This window comes from Charadrius vociferus, unplaced genomic scaffold (assembly GCF_000708025.1).
Source record: "Charadrius vociferus isolate BGI_N301 unplaced genomic scaffold, ASM70802v2 scaffold282, whole genome shotgun sequence".
Taxonomy (NCBI): Eukaryota; Metazoa; Chordata; class Aves; order Charadriiformes; family Charadriidae; genus Charadrius; species Charadrius vociferus.
This window is the reverse complement of record NW_009647731.1, coordinates 9,549,444-9,563,178: the sequence shown is the minus strand read 5'-3', so window position 1 is coordinate 9,563,178 and position 13,735 is coordinate 9,549,444. Positions and strand designations below refer to the sequence as shown.

At 40.5% G+C, this 13,735-nt stretch overlaps 1 protein-coding gene across 1 annotated transcript in view; it reads right to left on the bottom strand.

Annotated features, from left to right (window-relative positions):
- Positions 1 to 13,531, bottom strand: part of GRK5 (G protein-coupled receptor kinase 5) — a 165,091-nt gene extending 151,560 nt beyond the window's left edge. Inside the window, 1 exon segment of the mRNA XM_009881651.1 lies at positions 13,393 to 13,531. Coding sequence (XP_009879953.1) covers positions 13,393 to 13,531 — 139 coding nt within the window.
- Positions 13,532 to 13,735: the final 204 nt, after the last annotated feature.

Here is a 13,735-nt window from a genome sequence, read left to right as displayed (position 1 = left end):
TGTTTACAAGCTCTTTAAGATGCTGCCTATTTTTACTCAGTGAATCATTGCCCTTCTTTACAAAGTAGATTTCATTAATCTCAGCAATGCACACAAATCTCAGAGGAGTTGCTCTGCTTACATACCAAATCTGAAGTTCTAAGCCCAAACTATTTGTCACAATATTCAACTTTAATAAAATCTATATTTATTGGAAGGTGCCATTTCCTCACATTCTCTTAAATCAAAACAACTGATTCCTGTCAAGCTGTTCCTCTCCCTTTTCCCCCTCCCCAGAGGAAAACAGTAAGACTTAGAAAGAGCAAAATTCACTCCTGTGCAAACTTATGCAATCCTAAAAATTAGCTTTATCCGCCAGCTGAACTTCATCTACTAAGATCAAATGAAATGTTATCTGCAAGGAGATATTAGAGAAGTTAATACATCACTCGTGTTTTTTAAAACACACATTCATCATGATTTGCAATTAACCCAGATTAAAAGATCCAATGGTAATAGTGCAGATCTATGTTAGTGAAGAGAAGTGTCTGCAAGTCTCATCCCATTTTCAATGAAACAAGCAAAACATTAAAAATAGTCTTCCAGCAATTATTTGCCAGAATTAGGCAGTCAGCTTATACAAAATGTGAGGAAAAAAATAATTAAAAAAATCCCAAGCAGGCAATAGCCTGGGATGTGAAGCATTTACTTCACTGAGGAGCAATTGCTCAAATTGCTTCTGTCAACAAATTGTTCACCTTATGGGACTATTCACATCTGAAACATATTTACCTGCTTTAGTGTTTATAGGATGGCATCTTCAGCTTGCACCTGCGCTAGCAGATTCACACGGGCAGCATCGCAGCCTTCTCTTTCAAAATGTGATGCTATATCCTAACATCTGAGCGATAACCTCCAGCACGGAGATTAACAAAGGGCAGAGATCAAAGCTTCGCCGCCTGCCCTCCTCAGTATCGTGCCAGACCTCTCACATTTGGCTGTGCCTTGCACAGAACATACATTTTAATATTCAGGATTTCATTCCCAATATTATTTCCTTCTCAACTCATTGTATCTAAAAAAACCAAAACATAAAAAGAAATCGCTAAGTGGTTTTGAAAATTTAGGCCTGAGACTCTGAGCAAAAGCATGCTCTGTCCTCAACTTGTAAAACATTTCTGGGCTTCTAAACAAGCTTAATGCCTTCACACAGCTGGTAAATGTTTGCTTAAAAATATATTCAAACAATCCCCTTGCAAAGGATTTATAACATATAGACTTGAGCTTCATTTTGGAAAGGTCATTTATGTAGCACATCCGTAAGTTTTAAAAAGCTGCCTTCTATTTATTCTAAACTTTCCAATTACCAGTTTGTTTATACCAACCACCACAAGGAGGTCTTAGAAAGGTCACTCAAGAAATAATATATTTCTCTATCTACTTTCCCAACTATGCTCACGAAGACAGAGTTGACTTCCTTGACTCGACTCTGAATGACCGCAGTATCGTGGTATTATTCAACCTGTAAACTGCTAATGAGCGAAGATAAATTATTAGCAATTTGAAATCATAGCAAGGTTAAAGATTAAGGTGTTGTTCAGTCATATTATGCCATTATTTTTAGGCATTCTGTTTGCAGTGCAGACTGCCATAAAAGGGTTGCAAGCAGAGCGTGGATCGTACCTGTGCTACACAGATTGGCAGTCACTCCAGCTGTCTGATATTTCTGATACACAGAAAGAGAGATGTGTTCCCCATGAGAGCTGGCGGCAAACAGCATCCCCAAAAGGGCAGAGAAAACAATATGCTGCATCCATCAAAGTTTGTTACTTCATAGACTTTTCACAGCCAAATAAACATTTTGCAGCTGGAGGTCTGCATGAACCAGAATAACAAGCATCCCAAGACCTGCTAGAGATTTCAGATCGGGCTGTCTGATGAGAGACGTTGATCCTGCACATGTATGTGTGGACAGAGGCAAGTATTTAGTGTACAGGTCCTGAAGAATAATTACCTGAAACCACCTTTTTTTGGCTTGCCTTTTTTCCCCCAGGATTGGCAGGGTTTGGGAGCAGGGGGGGGAGATTTGGGTTGGGGTTATTTTTTTAAGCACGTTGTGGCCAGTGGCCTACTGGGATGTATCATGCTCCTCCGTGGCATTAGAAGTGATCCCTGACCTTACAACAGCTTCAGATGGTCAGAGATTCGATAGGTAAATTTGAACAGTGCTCATTTTGACAGTGTTCACCTGGGACCTTGTCTTGCAGCCCTTGGCGCAACCCTGATTTTTTTGCCAGTCCTCAGATGTCACAGGGATGGCTCCTTCGAATACTGCCATCAGCTGGCAAATTCCAACATTTCTCATTTACAGGTTTTCGTTTTTCTTCTCCACCTCTGGAACAAGTTGGCTGTAGTGAAAGCTGCTTGGGCAGGTGGCTTCCGGCACTTTCGAACAATGATTTTTGGCATTGACTTACACCAATAACTCTTAAGAAACTAAACTGTTTCTGAAGAGGAGACCCTGTTGTGAGTCAACAGCAGTTGACAAGATGGGAAATCAGGGATAAAAATTTGACAGTGGAGTGAGGCTGCTAGTGGGGTGCCACAGAGATCTGTGATAGGACTCGGACCATTCCGTGTATTCATAAACGGTCTGGAAAAGAGATAAATAGCAAGATGACATTTGCTGCCAAGATGAATTTCTTCAGGACAGTTGTAACAACTCTTCACAGCCTGTGAAGAGTTGCAGGAGTATGTTGCAGCATTGAATCACTTAAGAGTTGAGGGGAAAGGGGGTGGAACAACAAAAAAGAGAGATTAATTCTGTGTCAGACAGCACTGTATTGCATGTGAAAGAAAACAACTCTCACTCTGTACACCAAAGGATGGGCCCTAAATTAAACACTGGAGCTCAGGAGACAAATTTCTGAGGTTGCTGTCAGTAGGCCTAGTAATGAATACTTACGACAGTGGGGAAAAAAGCAAACAAACATCAAGTTAAGTTTGTGCCAAGAACAAAGTACGAAGCGGTCAGCATTGCTGTGCCACTGCCCATAGTGCACACATGCGCTGTGTAGTTTTGGTCACCCATTTCAAAAAGGATACAGAATTAGAATATGCAAAGGGACAGAGATGACAGACTTGGACCTTTGTACCTGGAGAAAGACTGCTAAGAGGATGTGCTAAAGGGTTAAAAAATTATAAATGACCTAATAGAAATTAGGGCAGAAGCAATGAAATCAACATGTAAAAAACCCTATCAAACATACAAACCACAACAGAATTATTTGATTGATTTGCGGATAATTCCCTTTCTTTCCCCTCCAAGACACTTCCACATCTTCACAATGACGGCTTTCTGAGGTTGCCAAAACCTAAGTCATACATCAACTCAGAGTCCCTCATGAAGTACACATGTGGGAAAGTTTGCATGCTTTTGTTACATGATGGAACTCATTGCCACAAGAAGCTGCTTAGGCCAAAATTATAAATGTGGTCAAAAATGGATTAAATAAATTCATAAAGGACAGATCCCTCTATTAAACACCACAGGGCAAAGCCACCTTCTGCTCAAGAAGTTGCTGGTGTGGGAGGCTGAAAAGATCGGCTTGGGGAAGGATCATTCTATCCATGCCTTTCCACAGACACCTGCTGCTGTTCCGTGTCAGTCAACAACACATGGCAAGAAGGAGCTTTACCCCAAACGCTTTTCTGTTCTATTACCAGCTCCCCAAACCAGAGACCTTTTTTTTTTTTTTAATTCCTGAACCATTCCTATGTCTCTCATTAAGCAAATAGTAAAAGGAGATGCACACGAAATGCACGGAAAGGTGTACTGTAACCTTGAGAGAAGTCTACATCACACGTAAGTCATTTGGATAATTCTTCCTAAATTTCGCCTGAGCTGCTGGCGAAATAAACAAAGCACAAACTCTCCCAGATGTGTGCTTCATAAGGAATCCTCAGTCAACGTATGATTTATAGCTTGGCATCCTCAGAAACACAAAATCATGGTTCAGAGATGAAACATAGATGTGGAATTGCTATGGAGGGAGACAGAAAGGGTTTATTCATAGATTTGTCCAAACTCCTGTATTTGTAAGCTTTCTCACTGCTTCCAAATATTGCACTGGACAACTATTCTTCCTTTAACAGCAAGAAGATTAAGGCTGAGTGTTCAGATTCTCATTTTTTCGCATCTGTTAGCCAAATAAAATTTCCTCTGCAAAACTTGCAGGGTGAGCAATTGCATTTTTGCACCATGCTTCTCAACAAAAGAGGAAAGGTAGATTGTCCCATTGGATTTCTGCTGGAGAAAGGTTTGCCAAGCAAGTAGCAAGATCACCACTACAGAAAGCAACCCTACTGATTATCACTGAAATTCATAGTGGGATGTTATCCCCCTTATCGCTATCATGCTTATCGCATGCTTATCACTAAAATTGCTCCTGCTGGACCAAACACGACCAACTTCATGGAGACCCAGAGAACTGAAAAAGAAATAATAAAAAAGAAATCTATAACAATCAAAACTATAGATGGAGAAAGGCACACGAGCTGAATGGAATTCCCAATCTAACCTTCACGCCCAGTAGGAAACAAAACCAAACCTGTGAGGGAGCAGGAAGGAATGCAATGGGAAGATTATATCAGCAGAAATCCAAGACAAAATAGAATGACAAGCATTGAACAGCACCAATATGAAATATATATGTATGTCTTCCACATATATTTTAGCAACCTTGGCTAAACAAGGATTTAGCCTAGCATCCATTCTTCCCAACTCATCTGCTTGTTAAAGAGGTCGGTTCCCTTGTGCTGCCTACAGGGGTATTTTGACAGAAGCATCACTGAGGACTCATTGGTGTTGCTTTCACTTGGCATCACTGACATCTTTCCTTTGTTTCTGAATCTCCTCTTCCTCCAGCTGCATTTCTCTCTTTTTTCACTTTCTTTCACAAGATAAGATTCTCCAGCAGTGCCTTCTGCAGACGCTGCCAAGTGAACTCAACTGTAACGTCACAGAGTTTCTCCATTCTGGCAGGCAGTCCCTTTCCTGGGACATACTAGATGGTGAGACAAAATTGAGGGAGCAAGCTCATTCAGGCAGAGTCTAAAGCTTTCACTGGAGATATAGACTTCCTATAGAATCATGAAGGTATCCCATAACACATACGGGGGGGGGGGGGAAAAAAGAACAGTTTCAGTCATTTTAGATAAGAGCCTTGTCACACAGACTAAACGCTGACCAAAGAATGAGCAATGATAATATATGAGAGGAAATACATAAAGAAAGAAAATACATACAATGTGTCCAGTAAACTGACATTTAATCCAATCTAATTAAATATGCTTTAAACAGTACATCAAAGACTTCTCAAATTCAAAGGTGGTGACAAAAACAGAGGACAGGGAAAATAAACTAGAAAGATTAGAAAAGTGGGAAGAATGAAATAGGGGAATTTCAGTCTAGAAAAATTTAGACTACCGTAACAGAGAGAGGAAACAAAACCATCCAAATTTATTCAGTGGGAGAATGATGCTAGGAGAAGGGGAACAGTCCAGGAGCATTGGGAGCTAGTAAACAGCATTGTAGAAGGCACCATGCAGCACGCCCACACAAGGTAGGGACTGGCTCTGAGTAGTTAAGCAAAAGAGGTACTGTACCAAAAATAATGTAACTTCTAGAACTTATAATATAACCTCATCCTTCCAGCAAACACCAGGCTCATAGTGAAATCATACATTCACCGGGACCCAAGAAAACACCCAACTAATGCCAAAATAGCTGCTTGTGCTCATTAACTGCCTCTTCGACATCTTCAGGGCAACGGGGAACTCCATAAGCAACCTCACCGATGGAAACTACTCAGAGATACCCTGTTTGGTGCTGTTTCTGCCCCAGGGCTCCTCTCCAGCTGACCAGCTATTTCAGCTGATGTTGAGGTGGGCCAGGATGAGGGGTGGATTCAGACTGCCTGCACGATCAACTCTGTCCCCAGGCACACCTCCTCGGAACCCACCGCCGGGAGGGGACTTCTCCTGAGGACTGACTGCACAAAATTTGAGGTGGACCATCCAAGCTGGAAGGCGGAAGGAAAAAAAAAAAAGTTAAACTTGGCAAGATTATAACTGATGGGAAACAGAAAGTACCTGGAAAATGAAAACTGTACAAAAGGGATTACATGAGTAAGGAGATGAAAGTAAGGAAAGTAAGGAGGAAAGTAAGGAAAATTTAACTAGAATCATCTTGGATGTTTTGGATTTCAAAATTTGCAGTCCAAGATTTCTTGGACTGGGGGGAAAAAAAAAAAGGAAAAAAAAAAAAAGGAGAGGCCCATAAATTGAATCATTTTTATATCAAAAACTGCTTAAAACTTTTTAAAAGTGCATGGAGGACAAGGGACAAAATGACATAGCAGGCCTTTCCCGATGGCTGCTAATAGTTTGTCTCACTTCAGTTATATCAGTGCCGTATTACTGACTTGAACAGCATCGCAGCAGTGAGAACTGACGGATCCCTGAGGTCTCAGCCTTGCAGACCACGCAAAAACAAGCAACAAGCTGCATTTCCAGCCCCCATGAAGTCCATGGGACTACTCATGCATAGTGAGCATACTTCTAGGTGCTGGAAGCGATGGATATATAATATTTTCAGTCTTTGCTGTGCCACTGAGAAGCTAGCTGTGCATAATTATTTTCATCCTAGAGCACAGACAGCCGCCCTTCCTTCATTAATACTATTTGCATTATTCACTCCCGGGTCTGAAGTGAGTCTCGAGTACTTGTGTGCATTTCTACTCCTCTCAGCCTCCCCTTCTTCCCTGAATAAATGCTTGTGACAGTTTCTTCAACTATATCTGAAGAGACATTATATGAACTAGAAGCAGCGGAGCCACTTCTGTAGACTTTGCAGCCTCATCTATCTTCCCCCTCACCTGTGTTTTGGTCCATCCTTTCATTTTAACAGGCAACTCTATGGATTATTTTTTTAAATGAAATAAAATACCCATCATCTTTGCAATATTGTCTTTAGAATGTTTACTTTAATTTTGGTTTCCCTGCCTAATCTTTCTCACAAAGCAGTATGCATTTTTAAATCCTCCAAGCAAAATAATTACAAAGATAATCCAGCTGAGTGTAATCAAACTGCAGGGTTCTTTATTTTCCTGGCCTTTTAATTTAATTTCACATCCTGTGGTCTTAAAGAAATATTAGGATTATATCATCTTGTTATTGTTTAGATTATGTGCCTGTAGAAATGAGAAGTAATCAATTCTCTTCTTACCCACTGCCACGCAGAAAACTCATACAGGTCATAAAATATTTTTGAAACAGAGATCCAGGGAAGATCTAACAGATGAGCACAAGTTAGATCCTTAGCTACCGTTTTCATTGACGTAAAACTCACTTAGGATCTTAGCTTTACTGTCACTTGAGAATCACTTCTCTGCCTATCTAAAAAAAGAAAAAAAAAAAAAAAAAAAAAAGAGTGGATGGAAGGGCAGTATTTCCTATCCAGCTGTAAAGGAAGAGGAACCCTTGTTTATTTGGTGGGTTTTGACTAGTATTTTATAAAGACAGTAACTGCTTTGATAAAATAATTTGCTTTTAAACATTTTCAATGCACCAATATGGATTCTGATGTGATTTTGTGGATATTTTAGCCATGGAAATAATCCCATTGACTTTAGCACCACTACTTGTACTTAAATTAGAGCTTCAGTAGCTTTCTTTGGACCAATACAAACCAGAAGTCATTCACAGAGTAACACTGGCGTAAAAATAGTGTAGGAGAAGAATTAGCTACATGCTTAAACACATAAGTCAGTCAAGAAATAAAAATTCAACTTTTGTCTCTACACATGCAGAAGGACCCTGCCTACATCCCAGCAGTCAGCGTTGGGCTTTATGAGGATCAGAGCACATCTGTATTATTAAGTCTGAACACAGGATTGGGGCTTCAGACCCTTCCCTGCAAGCATCAAAGTCCTCAGCAGACAGATGTTCATCTTCTGGGTTGGGGAAAGAGAAATCATTAGCACATCTTAGCTAGCAAAGCAGTACCTGGAAAGGGAGCTCATCTTCCAAGAAGTAAGACTTAAATGATGCAAGGGTGAGGTTTTTTGGGGTTCTTTTCAGTAGTAACCTATTGTACTGTCTGCTGGCATAAAGGAAAAAGGAAGCAAGGTCAGCGACCGAACAGGTATGATATACCCCCAGGGCCTAGAAACAGCCAAGTCAGAGCTGCGGCATTCCTTTTTTTTTTGAGCTGTTTTTTTTTCATTGCCTTCAAACTGGGGCAGCACACACCCATCCACCAACTTGACGTGACAAAGGCACGGACACATGCAGTAGGACCCATCTCAGGGCAAGACTGTGGTTGAGGCTTTTATTCTGGAGCTGTTTATCACAAAGATGTGTGTTAGTTTGGTCCAAGTGCTGCTGGCCTGGTAACACTCTCAGTAGAACATCCCTGAAACCACCTCTTTCAGACCTTTTTGCCTAAGTTATCTCAGAATATTCCTAATTAATACAGAAATCTAGATACAGTCAAAAGTTATGCCTATGTCTTGGTTAAATACTGAAAATTCTTTTCTGAATGGATGATTTCAGCAATGCTAAGTTAAAACCTTCTTGGAAAAGGAACATATTGATAACAAATACAGGCAATCTCTTCCTAGATTTATGATTTTGCACTCGAGGAAAGCAATCACCTGAGATTAATGGAGCAGAGGTAAGTAGCTCTATTGAAACCTCCATAGTTAACATTTGTTCTAGAAGTTTCACTAGCTAATAGCTTCTATGTACTAATAACCTGAGAGACCATCACAGCTCAGTACTAAGTACTTTTCAAAGTGTTTACAAACCCAACAAGCTAGATAGCAATTAGGCTATAAAATCAAAGTTCCACAGCAACAATACACATGAAGGGGCATAGTCCTCTCTCTTCTGTATAGAGGTTTGGGTGGAAGAGCTTCGGTTTCTCCGTCATCACCAGATCCCAAGACCTGCTGCCCATGACTGCAAACTGGTGTAGTCGGCCACAAGGGAGAGAACTCCAGAAGAACAAAGCGCCCACCAAGAGCACAGCTACAGCAGCTCTAACTTGCTCTGCATCAGCCCTGCAGATGGGAAAGGGATTTCAAGCCAGTTCCACTCACACAGACACACACTTGTTCTAAGCCAGGTATGGCTACAGAAGTAAGTCCTTTCCGTAAAAGGAGATCTTTATGTCATTCAGACCTACACATTCTTTTCACAAAGGCCTGAAGGCTCCTGTTTTCTGGATTTCCTTGATTAGAGTATAATGAAATATTCTGGACTCTCTGGGATATTTTTTTTTTTCCAGAAAGAAATGGTTACAGGCTTGAAAAGGAAACTTTTTTTTTTTTTTTAAACTACTGGTTAAAAGCACCCTGTTGCATCTGAAATAATGGCCGATTCCATTCTTGGAATATTTTTTTTAAGCTATTGCAGCAATGAAGAGCTTCTCCTGAACTCCAAAAAGAAAACTAAACTGAGTCACTGCACGCAAGCTTCCTCTGCTTATAGAGACATTTTCCTTAAAGTACTTTATTTTTATATAAGCGGTACAGGACAGGACCTTAGATTCTGCATTCAAAGCACCAGTTAATGAAGTTCTAAAGTTAAGTTGCAATAATCATATTCTCCATGGGGTTTTGGCTGTCGCTATAGTCACCTTCTTCCCTTCAAAATATGCTTTTCATTGTTCTACTGCCCTTTTTCCAATTGCTCTGCAGCCAAGTTCTTGGAAAGCAATCACGCTTCTTGTTTAGGATTTATTGCTAGTCTTTTGCCAATAAGGACATGCACAAATCTCTCCTGTGATCATCCTGCACAAGCAAGCTAAAAATACAGCAATTTAAGAACAGGCACATATTGCATGTTATATGGCATCAGCGTGCACCCATCAAAAAATTCTGAGATATATAAAAGAAGGTTGACCCTTTTGGCTAGGCCCATCAAAGGCTCTGCTTGGCTGCCATAAATAAGTTTATTTTAGAATCTCAGTCTACCTAAAGGGAAAAAAAAACAAACAAAACAAAACAAACATATTTGCAGTATGGTTTAATGGTGTTTTTTTTTTTCCTTTTACCAGGTTTACATCATAAACTTTGCACATTACCCCAAGTCTGAGAAAAATAATACTTTATCTTCCAAACTGGCTGTTTTAAAACTAATAACCACGATGAGTAATTTAGTTATCAATAAAACTTTCAAGCGGTGGGAATTGTCTGTCTGTTTTTACAAATTTGTAGAGGATTTTGCAATTTATCAGAGTCAAGTTGTAATTTGGTTTCAAAACATGTTTCAGGTTGTCTAAGAAAGCTCCTGCGCACAGAAACAGGTAACAGGAGGGATGACTGCTGTCATGGCTAAGAAGGAAGGGATCACGATAAAGAGTATCTAGGCAATCACCATGCCTTGGTCACGCTTATCTGATCGTATTGTTTGTTTTTCATACAAATATTATAATTTAATCATCATCCTCTTTGAAAGACTTGTCTTTTATCAGCTTATTGCTTTTGACAGGCAGGAGTAGATTCAGGGATGTGTTCTAAAGCTTCTCTGGCTTAGGGCTGTTAAAGTTCCTCTGCCACATTGGGTGACTCAGTCCTTGGTCCCTCCTGGACCTCTCCATAGGCTCCTTGGTTCTGATGATGTCCTCTATCAAACAACCTTAAATTGGGAAGATTAATTGGGATTCAGTCACCAAGCTGGACTTGCTGCTAGCGGCACAATGTATCTCTATTACTAATGGCTAGATGATCCTGTGGTCCAGACAGGATCGCTGAGACTCAGAAACAAGAGGGCTAATGAAAAGATCCAGATAAATGTTTCACCACCTCATAATCTGGGGTTCTTACTCAACCTGAAATGACTGCAATTGTTATTATTGTGCTTTTCTTTTTATAATTCGCATCTTTCTTGTCTTCCCTTGTCTGCTTATTCTTTTCCCCAGGCAATACGAGATGGTCCCAAATACCTATTTGGTTCCTCTAATTAAACCAGATTTATTTTCTATTCAGTCCTAGAAGACACTAGTGATTTGTGAAATAGGATTTTGCATCCAAGAAATGAGAAATGATAACTAAGGAAACAGCATAAATTTATTCCTAATAAATTATAAATGAACTTTCAAACGCAATAAAACTCCATTTTTTTACATGTTCAGACTGGCAGACTTCTGAGTATAACAAGCAACTTCTGTGTAATTTTGTGCCAAAAACTTCATATTGTACAAAAAAATATGAAGATTTCCTGAAATTTATTCTCTGTTCAAAATTATTCCATGAAATACATTTTTGTATGGAAACTGCATTTACTCTTTTTGTTGCTCTAATAAAATTACTCATGTATCACGTGGCATCAGTTAATTCTGGGTGTGCTTCTCATTGTAATCACCAGGATTCGAGTGCAAGTATTTGGATAACAATTATAAAACTTGCTTCCTGGTATTTCAGCTAAAAAGTTCACTTTACATTGGGGGTTGCTTTGGTACAACTTAGTCACAAAGGAACTTACACAAGGGACCACATAAAAAACGTTACCAAGGCCAAAGCAAATGAGTTGCAAAATTTAAACCAATATTTGCTAGAAAATGTTCGTGGTGGTCACTCAGCCCTACTTCCGAGTCCCTTACAAAAGTCCTCACAGCTGGACTTCTCGTTGCAGGTCTGCCTAAGCCTCCCTCTGCAACTAATCTGAAATTTCCTTTTTGCGGCTGATACTGGGTTTGTGTTCCCCTTGTGATTGTGATAAAACTTCTGCTTTTACTGACATCTGCAGAGCGCATCCCATCATTTTCCTTCTTCTGAGATTAAGTACCACATCGCAGGCACCAACCACCATGTAATTGAGCTAATATAGCTTTTACTTTTGACTTAACAAGTCGAAACACACACGCATGTACTTGGCTTTGGCGACGCGTTCACCCAGCCAAATCCACTGATGGAGTCTGCAGGACCTGGAACAAACTTATTTTTAGGCACCATAATCCTCAATGTATTAATTTGCTTTTGCTCTTGGTCTTCCACATGCTGTCCGTCTTCTTCTGCAATGACATCCACCTACATTACTCCTTGCAAATTTTAAAAACACTTTACTCACGGCAGCTTGCAATGATAACTAAAAAAACCTATGGAAACATACACAATACAGACATAATACTTGTGGCTCTTCTGTCAGGTACATAACTTGTCCTCTGTTCTTCATTTCAAAAAAATTCACACCCCTTCCAAAAAAGTTTTCAAAAAATAAGCACCAGGCCTCAGAAACATGTTGTTAGAGCTTCATACATGGTTAAAAGAAAAGTTGGAATCTAGTTGGGAGTAAATCTTAATGAAATTCTGCCATTTGGATTACAGCTAACAGCTTCTTTAATGCGACTTTAACACAATAAAACAACATTACTGTTACCATCTTGCTGAGGATGGTAGAAAGAGACCATAAAACTGAGTGGCACATTTAAAATTACTTGCAAAATATTGGCTCTCCGAAAACAACACACAATAACTGTAATTAATACCAGTCTTTTAAAGTATTCCTAAAGTCTACTGAAATCTAACCCAGCACTGTAGTGTTGGTAGCACCAACTGCATCCAAAACAATATTAAAAATGACAACAGAAAATAAAAGTTCTCCATCAGAAGTCAGAAAGTTATAATTCACTGATCTGCTGAATGGAATAACACCTTTGCCCTCATTATTTATAGAGCTTTTTTGGGAGGATCTCAGGACTTTACTCTTTAGCTAAGCCTCACAAGTTCAACAGCCCATGAGTTATATAAACATTATTTTACAATTTGAACTATTTTCCCAGCAAAAGGATCGCTCCAGGGGAGGAGTATTTGAATGATTTCTTTTACAAAACTAATATTGCTTTACTTGTACTCCCAGAGCTTCAGAGTGACCAAAGCTGAAGTCCATCCGAGTGGCACCCAGCCTCACTAGCGGGCGGTTCCATGCACTTCAGAGGACAGCGGGGAAAAAAGGCTGCAGGTTGTACCGCACCTAAAAACGCTCTGTCTGGCAAGTGTTTTCAGGGAATAGAAGTTTGAATAAAGGCTTGGGAAAATGTCTTATTTTAAACAGTAAGCAAGTAAATACATACATACATAAAACCGGGCTGCAGCTGACCGAAAATGATCACATCTTGGTAGTGATGCTGCAACCGGGAGACGTGTTGCTTGTGCGTGGCACTCATCCTCCGGCCGGGGGGGGATGCTCTCGGATGGCCGGGGTCTCCGCGGGGAACCGGGGCGAGCCCCGAGTCTGGCTAAAGATGCTTCCTGCAACCTCTCTCTCTGTGAAGTGGGGCTTAGAGGACCTGCAGTACCGATGTCTTCAGGGGAAGAGATTTGCATCAAGAACCAGCAGATGCATTACTTCGAGATTTTATTTTAATCTGACACATGATTTCAACACACCGGGGCATCCGCAGCCCGGGGGGTGGGGGCGGGGGCTGAGCCCCCAGCCCCTCTGCCCGGCTCCGGCTGGGGACAAACACACTCTCGACAATGGGCATGTTTGCAGCAACATGATATCACCTAATAACGCCGAATAAGGCAATGACTGTACGTTGTAACGATACGATCCTGCCGGTCTCACCACACGGCGCGGAAAGCTATTTGCAGATTTGCTAAGCCCCTTTTGAATGAATGCATCTGCAGCTGACCTTTAACAATAGACGCTGAAATAGCACAATCTGTGGGACCAGATTTAAGGGGGG